The sequence below is a fragment of the Jaculus jaculus genome, chromosome 8, assembly GCF_020740685.1.
Source record: "Jaculus jaculus isolate mJacJac1 chromosome 8, mJacJac1.mat.Y.cur, whole genome shotgun sequence".
Taxonomy (NCBI): domain Eukaryota; kingdom Metazoa; phylum Chordata; class Mammalia; order Rodentia; family Dipodidae; genus Jaculus; species Jaculus jaculus.
The window spans coordinates 73,552,700-73,574,874 of NC_059109.1; the positions used below are offsets into that span (position 1 = coordinate 73,552,700).

Below are 22,175 nucleotides of genomic sequence, written 5' to 3' on the forward strand. Positions count from 1 at the left end.
CCTCCTTTTTTTCTGTGGAGAGTGCCTCTGTCAGCTCTTCCCACCACAAAATGTGGCCATCCTTTCCAGGGCTCGCTGGTACTCCATGGAAATGGCTGGCATTGTCTGCTTCACGGGGGCTAACATCATCACCCAGGCGCGGGAGCTGATAGAGCAAATCGGGTGAGTGTGGCCTGGGATCAGTTGTGGGGCTTGTGTAGGGGATGGGGGGCACTTATGGGAAGCAATGAAAGCTTGTTAAAGATATTCCACACTTGCCTCATGAGGATTTTTGGCATGGCTATGCCCATGAGCCTCATTTCCTGTCTTTGAAGGAGGCCCTTAGAACTGGACACGGATGGAATATGGTGCATCCTGCCTAATAGCTTCCCTGAAAATTTTGTCATCAAGACAACCAATGTAAAGAAGCCCAAGGTGACCATCTCTTACCCTGGTGCCATGTTGAACATCATGGTCAAGGTGAGTTTGGGTTTCCAGCAAGGAGGCACATCTCATTCTGACTTCTGGCCTGGTCCCAGTATAGACACTTGGGCAGGACTCTGGCAGGTGATGTCCTTGGCTACCTGCAAGTACCTATTCACATTTCTCCTAATTCCCTTAGCTGTTATGGTGGTACTCCTGTGCTCAAGAGTATGAGGTCAGGCTGCTGGAATCAGGTTACAGAGGGAGTTTCTTCTTTCATAATACCCAGGCTACTTTTGCTTTTTCTTTTCTTCTTTTTCTTTCTTTTTTGTTTTGAGGTAGGGTACCTTAGCTCAGGCTGACCTGGATTTCACTGTGTAGTCTCAGGGTGGCTTTGAACTCATGGCGATCCGCCCACTTCTGCCTCCCAAGTGCTGGCATTAAAGGCATGCACCACCATGCCTGGCTTTTACCTTTTTTTTTTAGCTTGTTTTCAATATTTCATTTACTTATTTATTTAAAGAGAGACAGGCAGAGAGAGAATATGGGTGCACCAAGGCCCGTAGCTATTACAAAAAACAAAACAAAACAAAAAAACCTCCAGATGCATGTGCTACCTTATGTATCCAGCTTTTTGTGGGTACTGGGGAAGGCTTTGCCTGCAAGTGTATTAACCACTAAGCCATCTTTCCAGCCCCCCCAAATTTTAATTTTACAAAAAGTCATTAAAAAGATCTCAGAAAACTTTGTTTCCACTTTAGCAGGTGCCCACATTGTGTCCTTTCCAACCTGGATAGTGCCTCAATCTTTCCTGGTCAGGCATTTTGTTGACTGCCCTTGATTTGGGATTGTTAGCTATTTCTCATTGTGAAGCTGAGATTATTTTTGTTTTCTTGGAGGAACACTGAAGTGGTGATGCCTTACCATCATATCCTTATCTGTGGGGACATTGGCTTTACCACCAGGTGAAGTGTCATCCACATCTACCACTTGTCTTTCCCATGATCTTTGTCTACATGGTATTTATTGAATAATCATATCCAAGGGAGAGGGTCAAGCTGCCCTTTATAAGGAATTGAACATCCATAGTAATTAATAATGTTATGAGGAGATATCTCTAAATACTCCTTAAACTTTGCTTCTGACTTTATAAGGCACTAATAGATCTTACTTGCATACTGTCACTGTGAGTTTTCTTATGCTGGTTTACCTTCTGTTTCCTTTTTCCTGTTCCCTCTACTTACTGGACTCCTGTAAGGAAGAGTTGTTACCCTTCTCTCCTGTTTATTCCTGTGCTCATTCATTGACTTGTTTATAGCAGTGTGGATTTGTGAGTTTATTATATCCAGGATTATATTCAAGTACAATTCTCCTGTTTTATTGTTCAGGATTCACTTCTTTGCTGGCTACTAGGATTCTTTCATATTTGTCATGTTCTTGAGGCATACCCTGTTTCCAGCTTTTGTCCCTTCTTATTTTTTTATTTTTTATTTTTTGGTTTTTAGAGGTAGGGTTTCATTCTAGTACAGGCTGACCTAGAAATCACTATGTAGTCTCAGGGTGGCCTCGAACTGATGGTGATCCTCCTAACTCTGCCTCCCTAGGGCTGGGACTAAAGCGTGTGCCACTGCACCTGGCCTTGTCCCTTATATTTTGAGCACTTTTTTTGCTTCCTGGCACTATGGTATACTCCAGCCTTCCCTTGTTTTTGCTGTTCTGACCCTGGAATTGGGCACTTCTCCAAGGAGTCCCAGTCCCCACCAAAACGCTGGCAACCCCGGTTTTTTTGTTGTTGTTGTTTGTTTTCCACGTAGGGTCTCGCTCTAGTCCAGGCTGACCTGGACTTTTACTATGTAGTGTCAGGGTGGCCTCAAACTCACCACAATACACCTACGTCTGCCTCCTGAGTGCCTAGTGTGTTTCTATGTTGTCATTTTGCCTTTCTCAAGGTTTTTATATGTGTGTGTGTATGTGTGTATAAACATACAACATGCACTTGAGAGTCTGTGTTGTGTGTGATAGAGCCTTCTTCCTTTCTACTACAGTTGTATCTGTTGTGTGGCAGTGCCTGTTTGCTGGTCCACTCATTCTGGGAGGATGGGAGGTGGTTCCCAGGCTTGGGCCCTTACTAATGAGACTGTCCTTGCTCTTGATTTTCAGGAAGGCTTCACAAATCACCAGTACCAGGAGCTGGTAGAGCCTTCTTCACTCACATACATCACACGCTCTGAGAACAGCATCTTTTTTGAAGTTGATGGACCCTATCTTGCCATGATTCTTCCAGCCTCCAAAGAAGAAGGCAAGAAACTGAAGAAGAGGTAGCAAAATCTGACAGTCTTTCTGTTTTGAAAAGGAAATGCATTCAGGTGGCCTAGACTTAACAGTAACAACCCACTAGGGAAAATGGACCTCAAGCCAGGTCGGGAACAAACCTGATTGGGCATTTTTTTAAAAATTTTTTTTTTTGTTGTTGTTGTTCATTTTTTGTTTATTTATTTGAGAGCGACAGACATAGAGAGAAAGACAGATGGAGGGAGAGAGAGAAAATGGGCATGCCAGGGCTTCCAGCCACTGCAAACGAACTCCAGACGCGTGCGCCCCCTTGTGCATCTGGCTAACGTGGGACCTGGGGAACCGAGCCTTGAACCAGGGTCCTTAGGCTTCACAGGCAAGCACTTAACCACTAAGCCATCTCTCCAGCCCAATTTTTTTTTTTTAAATTGACTTGGTTTGAAAGAAACTACAACCATGGGCCAACTGTATTCTCCACCTCATCTATTCTAGTTCTATGGGAGGTGGGCTGTACCTGTTTCTGTTTGTGAGAGCATCAACCCAAGGGTAGAATACTACTTGCTGCTTCACGAGAGGGTCATAGAGTAAAATTGGAAGACAAAGATGGGAGAAAATACCCAATACTTGAGATTTTGGTACCTTTCTTCTTATTGCAGATATGCTGTCTTTAATGAAGATGGTTCCCTGGCTGAGCTAAAAGGCTTTGAGGTCAAACGCAGAGGGGAGTTGCAGCTGATTAAAATTTTCCAGTCCTCAGTATTTGAGGCCTTCCTCAAGGGTAGCACGCTAGAGGAGGTGTATGGCTCTGTGGCCAAGGTGGCTGACTACTGGCTGGATGTGCTGTACAGCAAGGTAAGGCCCCATCTCCCTCATCAGTAGACTCTAAGGAACAGAACATTTTGCAGTACCTCTGTGCCCTAGGCTCAAAACAGATCTACAGAGGCCATTCTGACGAACCCCAGCTTCCTTAACACCAATGCTCTAGAATTCCCGAGCTTTTGTCTAGTGAGAACTCTGAAGGAGACATTTTTTTGAGTGTGTGTGTGTGTGTGTGTGTATGTGTTTGTTTGAGGTAGAGTCTTGCTCTAGCCCAAGCTGACCAACATTTGTTTTTAAATAGTATGATGATAAGAGGAAATAACATATCAACCTGGATTTTAAAAATTATTTTATTTTGAGCCGGGCGTGGTGGCGCACGCCTTTAATCCCAGCACCCGGGAGGCAGAGGTAGGAGGATCACCATGAGTTCAAGGCCACCCTGAGACTCCATAGTGAATTCCAGGTCAGCTTGGGCTAGAGTGAGACCTTACCTCGAAAAACAAAACAAAAGAAAAGTATTTTATTTTTATTTTTATTTAATTATTTGAGAAAGAGGCCGAGAGAGAATGGGCATACCAGGGCCTCGAGCCACTGCAAACCAACTTCAGATGTGTGTGCCATCCTGTGCATCTGGTTTACATGGGTATTGGGGAATCAAACTAAGGTCCTTTGGCTTTGCAGGCAAGGACCTTAACCACTAAGTCATCTCTCCAGCCCTCTAGCTGGATTTTAAAATTCTTTATAGGCCCTACAAATGTATACCATAATGTTTATAATTTATCCTCCAGGATTACAGAAAAATAAATAAATAACATTGCTGGCTTGCTTTTATGCCTCCTGAGAATATTTGGCCATTCCTGGGCTGCTTTGTGTTTTTGTGTGTTCCAGGCCACTTAACTATTCCATCAGCTTTCTGTTTACTGAGGAAGTTACAGAATTCTACTCCCAACGAATGTCACATGTGTCCTTTAGGACAGATGTCACTAGTTCTTCCTGTCTTGAGTATAGTGCACCAAGGTCTCCAGCCACTGCAAACGAATTCCAGATTCCCCTTGTGCATCTGAATAACGTGGGTCCTGGGGAATCAAGCCTCGAACCAGGGTCCTCAGGCTTCACAGGCAAGTGCTTAACTGCTAAGCCATCTCTCCAGCCCACATTTTTTTTTTTTTTAATGCCAATGTTAGGGGTGGAGAGATGGCTTAATAATTAAGACATTTGCTTGCAAAGCCAAAGTCCTCAAGACCCACGTAAGCCAGTTGCACAAGGTGATGTGTGCGTCTGGAGTTTGTTTGCAGTGGCTGAAGGCCCTGGCATGCTCAGTCTCTCCTCCTCTCCCTCCCATGTCTTCCTCTTTCTTTTTCCCTTACTCTCTCAAAAATAAATTTTAAAAAATATTAAAATAAATAGATAAAAATAAAATGCAGTGGTAGGAATCAAACCTTGAGCCTTGAGTATGCTAGGCTAGCACTGTCATCACTAAGCTTTATCCTTTGCCCTTGATATTTTGACCCAGGTTCTCTCACGTTGCTAGCACAGGCTAGCTTGAAACTCAGTCTTATATCAACCTCCCAAGTACTAGGATTATAAGTCTGTATCTCTGAGCCTTTTTATTTATTTTTTTCTTTAAATTCACTCTTTTATTTTTATCTACTTATTCATTTATGTACATGTTGCAGGGATGGGACGCCAGGGTCCCTTGTCCCTACAAATGAGTGCCAGATTTGGCAGGTTTCACAAGTAAATGCTTTTTTGTTGTTTATTTATTTTTTTTTTAATTTTTTTTTGTTCATTTTTTTTTTATTTTATTGAGAGAGAGAGAGAGAGAGAGGGAATGGGTGCGCCAGGGCTTCCAGCCTCTGCAAACGAACTCCAGACGCGTGCGCCCCCTTGTGCATCTGGCTAACGTGGGTCCTGGGGAATCGAGCCTCGAACCGGGGTCCTTAGGCTTCACAGGCAAGCGCTTAACCGCTAAGCCATCTCTCCAGCCCTGTTTATTTTTTTTTTTATGGACAACTTCCCTAATTATTGACAATAACCTGTGGTTATGCCCTTCCGCTCCCAACTTTCCCCTTCAAACTCCACTCTCCACCATGCCCCTTTCCCCTCTCACTCAGTCCCTCATTTCCTTATTTATTTATTTTGGTTTTTCGAGGTAGGGTTTCACTCTAGCCCAGGCTGACCTGGAATTCACTATGGAGTCTCAGGGTGGCCTCAAACTCACGATGATCCTCCTACCTCTGCCTCCCGTGGGCTGGGATTAAAGGTGTGTGCGACCACACCTGGCTCCCTCTTTTATTTTGATGTCGTGATCTTTTCCTCCAGTTATGGTGGTCTTGTGTAGGTAGTGTCAGGCACTGCAAAGTCATGGACATCCAGGCTATTTTGTATCTGGAAGAGCACATTGTAGGGAATCCTACCCTTCCTTTGGCTCTTACATTCTTTCTGCCACCTCTTCCTCAATTGACCCTGAGCCTTGGAAGGTGTTATAGAGATGTTTCAATGCTGAGTGAGTACTCCTCTGTCACTTTTCAGCATCATGGTGCCTTCTGAATCATCCCAAGGTCACCACCATCTAAAAAGTGAAGTGTCTCTAACCAGAATCGAGAGTAGCATTAATATATGGGTGTGGACATTAAGAGATGTGCTTACCAGGCAGTTTGGTGAGCATAGTATAAACGTTTAACCAGACAGCAGCAGATGTTACACCCCTAGGGCTTATGACTACCCTGTTGTAGGTTTTCAGTATTGGGCATGTATTCCCTCCTGTGGAGTGGTCCTCCAGTCCAATTAGAGAGCAGTTGGTTTCCCCAATAACAGACATACCACTATTGCACCCATTAGCTCATTAAGGCTTGTAGTGTCCACTGTTGAGTATTTCCACTGGTGATTTCTCTCTCACTGAATTGCGTGCAGTGTAGCTTTTGTCAGTTTTCTCTCAGCTGGTCTACATGGAGGAGGATTTCAGATCAGCTCCAGCAGGATTTCTCAATGACCTTGCAGCCCAAGTATGTGGATTCTGCAGCAGTAGGGTCTTACCGTCTTTTCCTGGTGGGAAACCAAGAGCCTCGGCAATGACCTGTAATATTTAGGGGACATCAGGTACCTCCCTGGCCAACAACTTACTGGAAGATATCCCATCCCTGGCACTGAAAATGTTCTAGTAACAACCTATGGCTTCTGGGTATTCCATTGTCCAAAAAAGTAGGTTTTCATACTACTTACCCATGCTCTCTTAGATTTTGATTAGCCCTCCCCCCACCTTTCTTTTATTCAGCCTCTTCCCCTGACCTCACTTAGGCCTTTCCACCCCCAATAGTCTGTTCTTCTACTTACATATATACAATACCATCCCATTAAGTCCCCTCCCCTTTCTATTCCCTTTATATCCCCTTTCTAGCTTTCTGGCCTCTGTTACTAAGTTGTATTCCAATTTACATAGAAGTCCAATCATTTGTAGCTGGGATCCACATATGAAAGAGAACACGTGGGGCTGGAGAGACAGCTTAGTGGTTAAGGCATTTGCCTGCAAAGCCAAAGGGATCCCGGCCCAATTCTCCAGGAACCCATGTAAGCCAGATGCACAAGGGGCTGCATGCATCTGGAGTTTGTTTGCAGTGGCTGAAGGCCCTGGCCTATGCATTCTCTTCCTTTCTGCCTCTTTCTCTGTATCAAATAAATAAATAAAGTATATTAAAAAAGAAAGAGAACATGTGAAGTTTGGCTCTCTGGGCCTCAGCTCACTAAGTATAATCCTTACCAGATCCATCCATTTTCCTGCAAAAAAAATTTTTATTTGTTTATTTATTTTTTTGGTTTTTTGAGGTAGAGTCTCACTCTGGTCCAGGCTGACCTGGAATTAACTCTGTCATCTCAGGGTGGCCTTGAACTCATGGCAGTCCTCCTACTTCTGCCTCCCAAGTGCTGGGATTAAGGCATGCACCACCACGTCCGGCTGTTTTTTTGGTTTTTCAAGGTAGGATTTTAGTCTAGCCCAGGCTGACCTGGAATTCACTATGTAATCACAGGGTGGCCTCGAACTCACAGTGATCCTCCTACTTCGTCCTTCCTAGTGCTGGGATTAAAGGCGTGTACTACCACACCTGGCTAATTTCATTTTTCTTTATCGCTTTGAACTCTACTGTATAAATGTACAACTTCTTCATTATCCACTCATCAATTGAGGGACATCCTAGCTGTTTTGAATAGAGTGGCAGTAAACATTGGTTGAGCAAGTATCTCTAGGGTAGTGAGACGAGTCCTTATGATATATGCCTAGAAGTGGTATAGCTGAGTCATATGGTGAATCTACTTTTAGCTGTCTCAGGAACCTCCACACTGATTTCCACAATGGCTATACTAGATTATATTCCCACCAACAGTGTAGAAGGATTCCTCTTTTTTCATATCCTGGCCAGCATTTATTGTCATTTGATTTTTTTTTTTAAATAAAGAGAGAGTGAGAATGGGCATTCCAGGGTCTCTAGCCACTGCAAACAAACTCAAGACACATGTGCCACTGTGGCTTATGTGGGACATGGAGAATCGAACTTGGGTCCTTAGACTTTGTAGGCATGTGCCTTAACTGGTAAGCCATCTCTCTTCAGCCAGCCATTTGTTTTTTTGACAATAGCCATTCTGACAGGAGAGAGATGGAATCTCCAGGTAGTTTTAATTTGCATTTCCCTGATGGCTAGACAAGTAAATTCTTTTAACTACTGAGCCATTTCATTTCCTCAGCTATGCTTTTTTAAGGCACTACAATGCAGCAGTATGTACACTGTTTAAATGTACAGAGCTGTCCTCTGCTTCTTAGGCTAGAGACATGTATAATTTTGAAGAAATCAAGTTCTGGGTGAGTATAGGCCCTATCATTTCTTTCTTTCTTTCTTTTTGGGGGGGGGGGTTGCTGTAGCCCAGGCTGTCCTGGAATTAGTCTCAGGCTGGCCTTGAATTTGCAACAGTCCTCCTGCCTCAGCCTCCCAAGTGCTGGGATTAAAGGCATGTGCCACTATACCCAGTGTTGCAATCAGGTTTTCAGTGCTGTAGAAATCACCCAACAAAAAGCAGCTTGTGGGAAAAAGAGGTTTATTTTGGCTTACAGGCTCTAGGAGAAGCTCCACAATGGCAGGGGAAAATGATGGCATGAGCAGAGGGTGGACATCACTTTCTGGCCCACATAAGGTGGACAACAGGAGCAGGAGAGTATGCCAAACACTGGCAAGATGAAACTGGCTATAATACCCATACCCACCCGTTCCCCCCCCCCCCCCAACAATACACCAACCCAAGGAGGCTTTAATTTCCAATTGCCATCAGCTGGGGAACCTAACATCCAGAACACCTAAGTTTATGAGGGACACCTGAATCAAGCCACCACATTACACCCCTGGCCCCCATAAACTGATAACCATACATGATTTAAAATGAAATGCATTCATCCAACTTTAAAAGTTCCCATAGTTTTTATCAACCCTCATGATGTTCAGATATCCCATAACCCAAGGTCTTTTAATTGAGCCTTGATACTAAAAAATCCCCCCCCCAAAACCATAATGGCACAGAATAAACATTCACACTGCAAAAGATGACATTGGGCTTAACAAAGAAATACCCAAGCAATATATGATTTAAAACAGGTCAAACACCAAACTCTGTAGCTCCAAGCCCAACAACTCTAGTTAGTGACAAATCCCCCAGTTCAGACTAACCAGCAACACATCTCTGGACTTCCAATTCCGCCCCTCCAGCTAGGCTACTCACAGTCCTGGAAAACTTTATCAGAGCCGGCAGCTTTCCTTAGCAGCCATCTTGTGGTCCCAGCATCTCCATTGAGTCTCCACTGCAGTCCACAGTTCATCCTCATGGCCCCATGGGGTCTCCATGCAATAATCCAGCAAACCTTCACGCTGCCTATGGCCATTTCCAAAACACAAGACTGTGTTGCAAACTCAATGACCCTCTCTTTCCTGCATTTCTTATACTCCACAATGCCAGGTAGAGTGCCAGTTTGTTAATCCAGGGGATAATAAAGCAGACTTTGAAGAACAGGACACTCCTTGAGCACTCAGTCCCCTTCAAAAGAATCTACATTCTTCCTGTTTCCCCAGTGCAGGTCAGCTGGCCCAATCTCAAAGGTTGTAATCTCTCAATTGCAGCTGAATGGGCAGCAGTTCACCCAAAGATCTTTCTTTCTGTGCCATATACCTTTGCTCACACCAGTTCATTTATGTGCAGAGCAACCCTGCACAGCTTCTCAGGACACAGGCATAACAGTAAGCTTTTCATGCAAACTGCTAGCCTAGTCTAAGCAAAGCTCTTTCTCACCCTCATAAGCCAAACCTCATAGTCCATAGTTCTTATTGAATTCAGGTCTTTCAACTCTGACCATAATAGTCCATCAAGCTGTACTTACAGCACTGCAAGGCATCTCCTAGGCCAAGGTTTGAAATCCTTCCACATTCCTCTTGAAAATCAGCTTCAAAAGGCCACAGCCACATAGCACAATCCCACTTCTCGGTACCACTTTACTGTTGCAGTCAGGTTCTCATTGCTGTAGAAATCATCCAACCAAGAGCAGCTTTTGGGAAAAAGAGGTTTATTTTGGCTTACAGGCTCTAAGGGAAGTTCCACAATGGCAGGGGAAAACGATGACATTAACAAAGGTGGATATCACCCCCTGGCCCACATAAGGTGGACGTAAGCAGGAGAGTGCCAAACACTGGCAAGGTGAAAATGAAACTGGCTATAAGATCCATAAGCGCCCCTCCTCCCCCAACAATATACCGACTCTAGGAGGCTCTAATTTCTAATTGCCATCAGCCGGGGAACCTACATCCAGAACACCTAAGTTTATGAGGGACCCCTAAATCAAACTACCACACCCAGCTAGGCTTAATCTTTTTATTGTCTGTTGCTGCTTTCTCTAGGCTGCTAACATGCCTGATTCTGAGTTGTTTGAGCTGATTTCTGAGAATCGTTCCATGTCTCGGAAGTTAGAAGATTATGGGGAGCAGAAGTCTACGTCAATCAGCACAGCAAAACGCCTGGCCGAGTTCCTAGGAGACCAGATGGTCAAGGATGCAGGACTGAGCTGCCGCTACATCATCTCTCGCAAGCCTGAGGGCTCTCCTGTTACTGAGCGGTAAAGGCTTCCTTAAAGATTTGGATGTTCATAATGGTGCATACCTATAATCCCAATACATAGTAGGCAGAGGCTAGAGGATTGTGAATTACTGGCTAGCAATTTAGAGAGACCTTGCATCCTCCTTCCCTCAACCCCTCCCACCAAAAGAAAAACAAGTATTGTGGTACACACCTGTAATTCTAGTGTTTGTGAGGTTGAGGCAAGGAAGATCATGAGTTTGAGGTTAGCTTAGACTATAAATAAAAGAGTTGGGCACTGGCTTTGCAAACTTGCACTTAGGTGGAAAGAAAAAGTACTTCTGTAGGAAAAATGTGGAGCCAGTAGATGTTTAAAGAAGAAAGACTATCCCTCCAGTGCTGCAGAATGACTTATAGGAAGGATTGTGGGACCTTGGAGAGGGCATGATGAATCCAGAGAACTTGAGTTTGGAAATAGAAGTATCCTGTCACTAGGACTTGATCCATCTCAGGGCAGGGTCTGGACTTGTTACAAGACAACTGCCACCTCTTGGGTACGATTGACCCTGCGATGAGCCATACCAAGTGCTCTGACATCCAAGAGGCTATTTCTGCCAACAACAGCTCTTCATACCCATTGTGGGCAAGAAGGAAATGCTTTCTAGCTCCTGGGACATGTCAGACACAACAGTAAGGGACTCTACTGGATCAGCAGCTTCCACTTTTTAACATGGGACTGCATGAACAAAAGAGGAAGATTCCATGGCTTCCTGTGAGTGGTACAAAGAAAGGGTTCTACTAGAACCTCATCCCATGGAAGCATTGAGAGCTAGTTGTAGAGGCAAGAAAGACTGTGGCCCCTTCATAGGAAGTGGAGGCTAGTTTGACCTCTGCTGTGTCCCTATGCCACTTCCTAATGTGACTTTGGTTCTCTCATAGAAAAGTATGTCTGATTTGCTTGCCTGGACACCAAGCAGCCTTCTGTGACTGTGACCCAGTGAGTTCTATGAACTTTGGGGTGGGTGGACAAGATAAGAATGACTTACAACCTCCAGTAAACAGCAGGTACAAGATTTGGCGGTTATTACCCTTTAGTGAAAGGTGGCCTGCTGGTGTATTTATGGGGAGGCCCCACTGACAGCCTTTGCCACCTTGCAAGGAGACCTCCCAGGTTTATCAACAGAATAGTTGATGTCACAGTCCACTGAACGTTGGATGGTTTATTACGCAGCCTGATTATGCTGGTAGAGGGAAAAAAAGGGCAAATGTCTCTATAGAGAAATAACAAGTCGTAACAGAAGAAATTTGACATACTGATACAGAGTAAAATAACAGATTTCTGCATATCACTGAGTAAAGGAACCCACAAAGGAGAATAAATATCGGATATCAGATAATTCACAAGTGAAGAATTGGTAGCCAGTACATGGAAAATATAAACTTACAGAAATCATACAGATGCAGATTGCAATAAACTGTTGGATTGGAAACAGGGCTGATATCAGTGTGTGTGAATAGGTAGACGGGTGCTTATATCATGTGCCTGAGAGTGTGACTCATCCTTAGAAGGATAGGGAGACATAAAGGCAATCCAGGTTACTCCTAGCTAGGACTTTTGTTTGTTTGTTTGTTTTCTTATGACTGGGTCTCAGGTAGTCCAAGCTGGCCTTGAATTCTGTTGCCAAGGATAACTAGGTTTCTCCTACTTCTACCTCCAGTTAGAATTACAGCATGTGCCACCACACTTGGTTGATGCAGTGCTGGGGTTCAAATCCAGGGTTTTGTGCATGCTAAGCAAGCACTTTACCAAGTGAGCTATATTCCTAGCCCCCACCTAGCACCTTTGATTACATAACCATATATATTATATTTAGTACCAGATTTGAGGATAACATAACAGAAAATGAGTAGTGACTTTTTTTTTTTTCGAGGTAGGATCTCACTCTGGTCCAGGCTGACCTGGAATTCACTCTGTAGTCTCAGGGTGGCCTTGAACTCATGGCGATCCTCCTACCTCTGCCTCCTGAGTGCTGGGATTAAAGGCGTGTGCCACCACGCCTGGCGAGTAGTGACTTTTTTTTTTAGGTGAGGAAATGCTATGAAAGAGCTGGTCATAGTGCCACATGGGTATACTTTTAGCTACTAGAGAGGCTAGGGTAGAGGAATTGCAAGTTTGAGGCAGTACTGCATAGGCAATTAAGCAAAATCTTGTCACAAAATAGAAATAAAGGGCTGGAGAGATGACTTAGCAGTTAAGCGCTTGCCTGTGAAGCCTAAGGACCCCAGTTCGAGGCTCAAATCCCCAGGACCCACATAAGCCAAATGCACAAGGTGGCACATGCCTCTGTTGTTTATTTGCAGTGGCTGGAGGCCCTGGTGTGCCCTCCCTCCCTCTGTTTCTCCCTCTGTCTGTCACTCTCAAATAAATAAATAAACAAAAAATATAGAAATATAAACAGGTTGAGACCAGGCAAAATGGCTCACACCTTTAATGCCAGCACTTGGAAGCTGAAGCAGAAGGATTTGCAAGTTTGATGCCAGTCTGGGCTGCAGAGTATGTTTCCTGGGCTAGAGTAGGATCCTACTTCAAAAAACATAAAAAAATCAAAACAGGGCTGGAGAGATTGCTCAGTGGTTAAAAACACTTGTTTGCAACATTTGATGACCCAGGTTGATTCCCCAGAACCCACATAAAGCCAGTAGCACATGGTAGTCCATGTGTCTGGAGTACATTTGCAGTGGCTGCAGTCCCTGGCACACCCATATTCATTTTTTCAATTTCTTTCAAATAAATAAAATGTTTTTTTGCCTGGTGTGGTGGTGCACACCTTTGATCCCAGCACTCAGGAGGCAGAGGTAGGAGGATCACCATGAATATGAAGCCACCCTGAGACTACATAGTTAATTCCAGGTCAGACTGGGTCAGAGTGAAACTCTACCTCAAAATTTAAAAAAAAAATTAAATAAATTAAAAAATGTTTTTAAAAATCAAAACAAGCCAGGTTTGGTGGTTCATGCCTTTAATTTCAGCACTCAGGATGCAGAGGTAGGAGAATTGCTGCGAGTTGAAGGCCACCCTGAGACTACATAGTAAAGTCCAAGTCAGCCTGGGCTAAAGTGAAACCCTGTCTCGAAAAAAAAAAAAAAAGTCGGGGGCGGTATTGGTAGTGCTAGCAATGGGCTCACTTGGTAGAGTACTTAGCCAGTATGTGGGAGAACTTGGATTTAATTCCCCAGCACCACAAAAACTGGGTATGTGGCTCAATGGTAGAGCACTAACCTAGTTTAAGCAAGACCTTGGGTTCAATCTCCTGTACTGGAAAAAAAAAAATGAAAATGCTATGCAGGAGGTCAAAGGATGAAACTCTATTGCAAGGCAACCACACAAGAGTTTCAGGTAGTAGTGAGCCAAGATTGTCATCTAGAAAGCCAGGTGTGATGGCATACACCTGTCACCTCAGTACTCAGGAAGCCAAAACAGAAAGATCTTAAGTCCAAGGCTAGCTTAGGCACATAGAGACACCCTGTTTCAAGAAACAAAGACTACCATGTATGTAAAACCCAAAAAATTATGCATTACCCTTTCTTCATGGCTACATCCAAATAGAAGAACAGAAGTATATAAAGGCACACACAGGACCAATAAAACATTCAAATAAGGGTTGTGTTGGTTTCTGTGAGGAAGGGGCACAGTGGGGATGCCCAGGGGCCATCTTTATTATCTTACATAAAAAGTGATAGTGGTAGAACATTGCAGTTTGATAGAACTGGTGTATGTTCTTGTTTTTTGTTTTTTGTTTTTTGGGTTTTGGTTTTTTTTTTTTTTGGTTTTTTGAGGTAGGATCTCACGCTAGTCCAGGCTGACCTGGAACTCATTATATAGTCTCAGAGTAGCCTTGAATTCTCAGCAATCCTCCTATCTTTGTCTCCCAAGTGCTAGAATTAAAGGTTTGCGCCACCATGCATGGCATATATAGATATTTTAAAATATTTTATTATTATTTATTTATTTATTTGACAGAGAATGGGGGGAGAGAGAGAATGAATGGGTGTGCCAGAGCCTGTAGTCACTGCAGATGATCTCCAGACGTGTGTGGCCCCTTGTGCATCTGGATAACATGGGTCCTGGGGAATCAAACCTGGGTCCTTTGGCTTTGTAAGCAAACACCTTAACTGTTAAGCCATCCCTCCAGGCCAGGGATATTTTTTATAGGGTTTTTTTTGTTTGTTTGTTTTTTGTTTTTGGTAGGGTCTTGTTCTAGCCCAGGCTGACCTGTAACTCACTATGTAGTCTCAGGGTGGCCTTGAACTCACTGCGATCTTCCTACCTTTGTCTCCCAAGTGCTGGAATTAAAGGCATGTGCCACCATGCCCCAGCAGGGTTTTGTATTTATTTACAAACAGAAAGAAAATGGGCATGCCAGACCCTCTAGCCACTACAAACGAACTCCAAAAACATGCACCATGCCGCTTTGTGCATGCATCTAGCTTTCATGGATACTGGGCGTTGAACCTAGGTCATTAGGCTTTGCAAAGCAAGCACCTTAACCGCTGAACCATCTCTCCAGCCCCCAAGCTTCATTGTGTGTGTGTGTGTGTCTGTGTGTCTGTCTGAGATATCACATTTTCTTTTTTCAAGTGTTCATGGTCACCCAGGCAGTAAATATGGGTTTGTATGCTGACATAATTCCTTTGGTTGTATACCCCAGGAGTGTAAAATTTTCAAGGTTGGTTGATTTGGGTTTTTGTTGTTGTTGTTTTTGATTTTTTTCCAGGTAGGGTCTTGCAGCCCAGGCTGACCTAGAACTCACCCTGCAGTCCTAGACTGGCCTCAGACTCAGGGATCTTTCTTCCTCTGCCTCCAGAGTGCTAGGATTAAAGGCATGTGCCTTTGCCATCGTACCTAGTATGATTTGTTTTTTAACTATTAATTCATTTATTTGACGGAGAAAGAGAGAGGAGAGAATGGGGGCTCTAGGGCCTCCAGCCACTGCATACAAACTCCAGACGTGTGTGCCCCCTTATGTATCTGGCTAACATGGGTCCTGGGGAATTGAACTGGGTCCTTTGGCTTTACAGGCAAATGACTTAACCACTAAGCCATCCCTGATTTTGTTTTTGTTTTTTTTTTTTGTTTTTTTGTTTTTTTGTTTTTGTTTTTTGAGGCAAGGTCTCATGCTAGCCCAAATGACCTGGAACTCACTTTTCAGGGTGTCCTCAAACTCACTGCCATCCTCCTCCTTTAGCCTCCCAAGTGCTGGGATTCTAGGCATGAGACTCTGAACTCAGCTAATCATTTAGGGTTTATTTTTATTTCCTTTTTTAAGTTAATTAATTAATCCCATGGTAATGTCCTCCCCCCCACACCTTCCCCTTTGAAACTGCACTCTTCATCATATCCCCTCCCCCTCTCAATCAGTTTCTCTTTTATTTTGATGTCATGGTCTTTTCCTCCTATTATGATGGTTAATCATTTAGTTTTTGAGATGGCCTAGGCTAGCTTTAAACTTCCTATGTAAGTGAAACTGGCCCTGTACTCCTGCCACCTCCTAAGTACTGGAATTATAGTTGTGTGCTACCACAGTCAGCTCTTTTTTATTTTGGAGAGATACACTCTCACATATAGCCAAGACTGGCCTTGATCTTAGTTCTCATGCCTTAGCCTCTCATTGGCATTCACTATCAATTCACTGTGCTCTTTCTCTCTCTCTCTCTCTCTCTCTTTTTTTTTTTTTTTGGTTTTGTTTTTCTAGTTAGGGTCTCACTGTAGTCCAGGCTGACCTGGAATTCATAACTGTCCTCCTAATCTCTGCCTCCCCAGTGCTGGGATTAAAGGTGTACACCACCACGTCCAGCTTTTTCTTTTTCCTTCTTTGTTCTTTCTTTTCTTCATTGCTGCGAATAGAATCCACAGCCTTGCGCATGATAGTCAGGTTCTTTCCCATTGAGGTACATCACCAGCCCCTAACCTTCCCCATTTAATACAATAAAATATTACCTATTCATTGAATATTTTAAACATATGCAAGATAAGGTGAGTAGTCTTTATTCCATATATATATTTGTTGAGAATTATATTGGTGTTTTATGTGATTTTTCATTATTTATGATTCTGTTCCTATTTTTCTCACCCAGGGCTATCCCACTTGCTATTTTCCAAGCTGAGCCCACAGTGAGAAAACACTTCCTCCGGAAATGGTTAAAGAGCTCATCCCTTCAAGACTTCGATATTCGGACAGTGAGTGTCAGTTATTTTTGTACTAATAAAGGTTTAGGGAGAAAGCTAGTCAGAATTAAGTGTATCTGACCTGAGTCATTTATGTTGTCTGGAACTATGGTTCTGACTTTCTTTTCTGAAGTTACTTCCTTGTATCATGAACTTTCTGTAGGATGAAATGAGATACAAACATGTAGCAATACTCAGTGTGGAGTAACTTAAAGAATTGCTGCTGCTTGTGGTTTTTGCATGTAGATTCTGGACTGGGACTACTATATCGAGCGGCTGGGAAGTGCCATCCAGAAAATCATCACCATCCCTGCAGCTCTGCAGCAGGTAAGGCAAAAGCCAGAAGACACAGCCCAATGCTTCAAAGACTAGCAGATTCACAAGGGTCATCCTCAAACAGGTAAAGAACCCAGTACCACGTGTCAAACATCCAGACTGGCTACACAAAAAACTACTAGAGAAGAATGATGTCTACAAACAGAAGAAAATCAGTGAACTCTTTGTCCATGAGGGGAAGAGACAGGTAAACACGGGGGGTACAGGATGCCAGGGTCTGCAAGCTGCAATCCACAATTTTGTGATTCTGCCTCTAAAATGGTTTTCATCCCTAAAAATGTGTACCATGGTGCCTTATATTCTGTAGTGCCCTCCATTGTTACTTATGTATAGGAAACAGTGAAACATCAGATTTTTTTAGTAACATTTTTATTTATTTGCAAGCAGAGAGAGAATAAGAATGGGTACACCAGAGCTTCCTGCCAACTGCAGAGGAACGCCAGATGTATGTGCCACTTTGTTCATCTGGCTTTACATTGGTAATAAGGAATTGAACCTAGGCCATTCAGACTTTGCAAGCAAGTGCCGTTAACTACTAAGACATTTCTCTAGTTCATTTAAAAAATTTTTTATTGAATACTTTTATTTAGTCTACAGAGATCAGACTTATATGTAAATAATGGAGTATACAAATGAGATTCAGTTACCTAGAATGAATTGCTATACTTTGGTTTTCTGAACAAAAGAAATCTTTCCTGAAGAAACACTAAAGATAAAACTAAAGAAAGTTTTCAGGTGTTCAAAAAGGAAATTAAAAAAACAAAACAAAACACTAAGTTAGGACTGGAGAGATGGCTTAGCGGTTAAGGGATTTGCCTGCAAAGCCAAAGGACCTAAGTTCCATTCCCCAGGACCCACATAAGGGGCACATATATTTGGAGTTCGTTTGCAATGGCTAGAGGCCCTGGCATGCCCATTTTCTCTCTTATCAGTCTCTCTTCTATCTCTCTCTGCTTGCAAATTTAAAAAAAAAAAAAAGAAAGAAACAAAAAGAAAAGAAAATTAGCTGGGCATGGTGGCACACACCTTTAATCCCAGTACTCGGTGGGCAGAGGTAGGAGGATCACCATGAGTTCGAGACCACCCTGAGAATACATAGTGAATTTCAGGTCAGCCTGTGCTAGAGTGAGACCCTACGTCGCAAAACCAAAAATAAATAAATAAACTAAATTAGAGATGGACATGGTATCTTATGGCTGCCATTCCAACACTTGCAAGGTTGAGGGAGGAAAATAGCTGTGAGCTCAAGTCCAGCTTGAAGTACAGAGGGAAGACCCCATCACCAGAAAAAAATAAATAAACTTACTTGATAAAAACAGATTCTCAACTAGATTGAATTATTGTTATTATTATTACTTGTTTTTCTAGGTAAGGTCTCGCTGTAGCCCATGCTGACCAGGAATTCACTATATAGTCTCAGGCCAGCCTCACTCATCATGATCCTCTGACCTCTGCCTCCCAAGTGCAGGCATTAAAGTCATATGCAACTGCACCTGGATTTTTTATCCTTTTAAAATTATTTATTTGACAGAGAGGGAGAGAATAGGTGAACCAGGGCCTCCAGCTTCTGCAAATGAACTTCAGACACATGTGCTACCTTGTTGCATCTGTCTTACGTGGGTCCTGAGGAGTCAAACCTGGGTCCTTTGACTTTGTAGGTATACACCTTAACCACTAAGCAATCTTCCCAGTCTTTAATTTTTTTTATTGACAACTTCCATGATTATAAACAATATCCCATGGTAATTCCCTCCCTCCCCCCACTTTCCCTTTCAAACTCCACTCTCCTTCATATCCCCTCCCCCCTCTCAGTCTCTCTTTTATTTGATATCATGATCTTTTCCTCCTATTATGATGGTCTTGTGTAGGTAGTGTGAGGTCATGGATATCCAGGCCTTTTTATGTCTGGAGGAGCATGTTGTAAAAAGTCCTAGCCTTCCTTTGGCTTCCCATCACCTCTTCCACAATGGACCCTGAGCCTTGGAAGGTGTGATAGAGATATTTCAGTGCTGAGTACTCCTCTGTCACTTCTTCTTAGCACCATAGTGCCTTCTGAGTCATCCCAAGGTCACTGCCATCTGAAAAGAGAAGGTTCTGTAAACAAAAGTGAGAGTAGAATTAATACATGGGTATGAACATTAAGTGAAGTGCTTACTGGGCAGTTTGATAAGCATAGTATATACATTAAGCCAGATGGTAGCAGACATTACACCCTTAGGGCTCATGACTACCCCTGTTTTAAGTTTTCAGTATCAGGAATATATTTCCTCCTATGAAGTGGGCCTCTAGTCAAATTAGAGGGTGGTTGGTTTCCGCCAAACAGACATGCCACTATTGCACCCGTTGGCTCATTTGGCCTGGCTGGCCAAATTATAAGGCTTGCAATGTCCACTGTTGAGTATCTTCACTGGTGATTTATCTCTCTCCCATTGAACTGCATGCAGCGTGGCTTTTTCTAGCTTTTTGTCATCTGGTCTACATTGAAGAGGTTTTCAGCTCAGCTCTACCAGGATTTCTCAGTGACCTTGCAGCGCAAGTATGTGGAATCTTTAGCAATAGGGTCTTACCATCTATAACTGGTGGGAAGCCAAGGGCCTCGGCAATGGTCTGTAACATTTGGGGGCATCAGAGACTTCACTGGCCAACAATTCACTGGCAAGTATACCATCCCTGGCTCCAGTCCTTAACTTTTTTTTTTAGTTTATTTATTTATTTAATTAATTTTTAGATTTTTTAATTAACAATCTCTATGATTATAAAAAATACCCCATGGTGATACCCTCCCTCCCCCCCGCTTACCCCTCTGAAACTCCACTCTCCATCACACCCCCTCCCCATCTCAATCAGTCTCTCTTTTACTTTTGATGACTTGATCTTTTCCTCCTCTTATGATGGTCTTATGCAGGTAATATCAGGCACTGTGAGGCCATGGATATTCAGGCCATTTTGTGTCTGGGGGGGAAGCTCATTGTATGGAGTCCTGTCCTCCCTTTGGCTCTTACATTCTTTCCGCCACCTTTTTTGCATTAGACCCTGAGCCTTGGAAGGTGTAATACAGATATTGCAGTACTGAGCACTGCGGTCACTTCTTTCCATCACCATGGTACCTTCTGAGTCGTCCCAAGGTCACTGCCATCTGAAAAGAGAAGCTTCTCTACCAAAAGTGAGAGTAGCATTAATATAAGCGCATGAACATTAAGAGAAGTGCTTACTGGGAAGTTTGATAAGCATAGTATATACATTTAGCCAGACAGCAGCAGGCATTGTACCCCTAGGGCTCATGACTACCCCTGTTTTAAGTTTTCAGTATCAGGGATGTAATCACTTCCATGGAGTGGGCCTCCAGTCCAATAGAGGGCAGTTGGTTTCCCCCATTACAGATGTACCACTATTGCACCCATTGGCTCATTTGGCCTGGCTGGCCAAATATAAGGCTTGCAGTGTCCACTGATGAGTATCATCACTGGTGATTTCTCTTTCTCCCATTGAACTACATGCAGAATGGCTTCTTCCAGCTTTCTGTCAGCTGGTCTACATGGAGGAGGTTATCAGCTCAGTTCCAGCAGGATTTCTCAGTGGCCTTGCAGCCCAAGTATGTGGAGTCTTCAGCAATAGGGTCTTACCATCTATTCCTGGTGGGAAACCAAGGGCCTTGGCAATGGCCTATAATGTTTTGGGGGCATCAGGGATTTCCCTAGCCAACAACTCACTGGAAGATATCCCATCCCTGGCACTGAAAAATTTCTAGCAACAATCTACGGCTCCTGAGTATTCCATTGTCCAAAAAAGTAGGATTACATATGTTTTATTTATATCTTCTTAGATTTTGATTAGGTGTTCCTCCAACCTTTCCTTTACTCAATCTCTTCCCCAGACCTCATTTTGGGCCTTTTTACCCCCGTTAATATATTCTTCTACTTACATATATACATTACCATCCTATTAAGTACCCATTTCCCTTTCTTTCTCTTCCCTTTCTATCTCTTTTCTAGCTTACTGGCCTCTGCTACTGTGATTTTCCTTCTCACACAGAAGTGCATTCATCTGTAGCTAGGATCTACAGATGAGGGAGAACATGTGACGCTTGGCTTTCTGGGCCTGGGTTACCTCACTTATTATAATCCTTTCCAGATCCATCCATATTCCTGCAAATTTCATAACTTCATTTTTCTTTACCGCTGAGTAGAACTCCATTATATAAATGTGCCATATCTTCATTATCCACTCATCTGTTGAGGGATATCTAGGCTGGTTCCATTTCCCAGCTATTGTGAATTGAGCAGCAATAAACATGGTAGAGCATTTACTTCTAGGAAATGAGTCCTTAGGATGTATACCTAGGAGTGCTATAGCTGGGTCATATGGTAGATCAATTTTTAGCTGTTTTAGGAACCTCCACAATGGCTGGACCAGATTGCATTCCCACCAAAGTGTAGAAGGGTTCCTCTTTTTCCACATCCTCACCAGCATTTATGGTCATTTGTTTTCATGATGGTAACCAATCTGATAGGAGATGGAATCTCAATGTAGTTTTAATCTGCATTTCCTGATGACTAGTGACGTAGAACATTTTTAAGATGTTTATATGCCATTCATATTTCTTCTTTTGAGAACTCTCTATTTAGTTCCATAGCCCATTTTTTAATTGGCTTGTTTGATTTCTTATTATTTAATTTTTTGAGTTCTTTGTATATCCTAGATATTAATCCTCTATCAGGTGTATAGCTGGCAAAGATTTTTTCCCATTCGGTAGGTTGCCTCTTTGCTTTATTCACAGTGTCCTTTGCTGTACAAAATCTTTGTAATTTCATGAGGTTCCATCAGTCAATCTGTGGCTTTATTGCCTGAGCAATGAGCAATTGGTGTTATATTCAGAAAGTCTTTGCCAAGACCAATATGTTGAAGGATTTCCCCAGTTTTTCCTGTAGCAGTTTCAGAGTTTCAGGTCTGATGTTAAGGTCTTTAATCCATTTAGACTTAATTTTTGTGCATGGAGAGA

At 43.0% G+C, this 22,175-nt stretch overlaps 1 protein-coding gene across 1 annotated transcript in view; it reads left to right on the plus strand.

Moving 5' to 3' along the window:
• Nucleotides 1-22,175, plus strand: part of Pole (DNA polymerase epsilon, catalytic subunit) — a 106,426-nt gene that overhangs the window by 55,667 nt on the left and 28,584 nt on the right. Inside the window, exons 22-29 of the mRNA XM_004668895.2 lie at nt 70-162; nt 315-459; nt 2,563-2,720; nt 3,351-3,546; nt 10,440-10,654; nt 16,750-16,852; nt 17,087-17,167; nt 17,241-17,363. Of these exons, the coding sequence (XP_004668952.2) occupies nt 70-162; nt 315-459; nt 2,563-2,720; nt 3,351-3,546; nt 10,440-10,654; nt 16,750-16,852; nt 17,087-17,167; nt 17,241-17,363 (1,114 nt within the window). The remainder of the gene's footprint in view (nt 1-69; nt 163-314; nt 460-2,562; nt 2,721-3,350; nt 3,547-10,439; nt 10,655-16,749; nt 16,853-17,086; nt 17,168-17,240; nt 17,364-22,175) is intronic.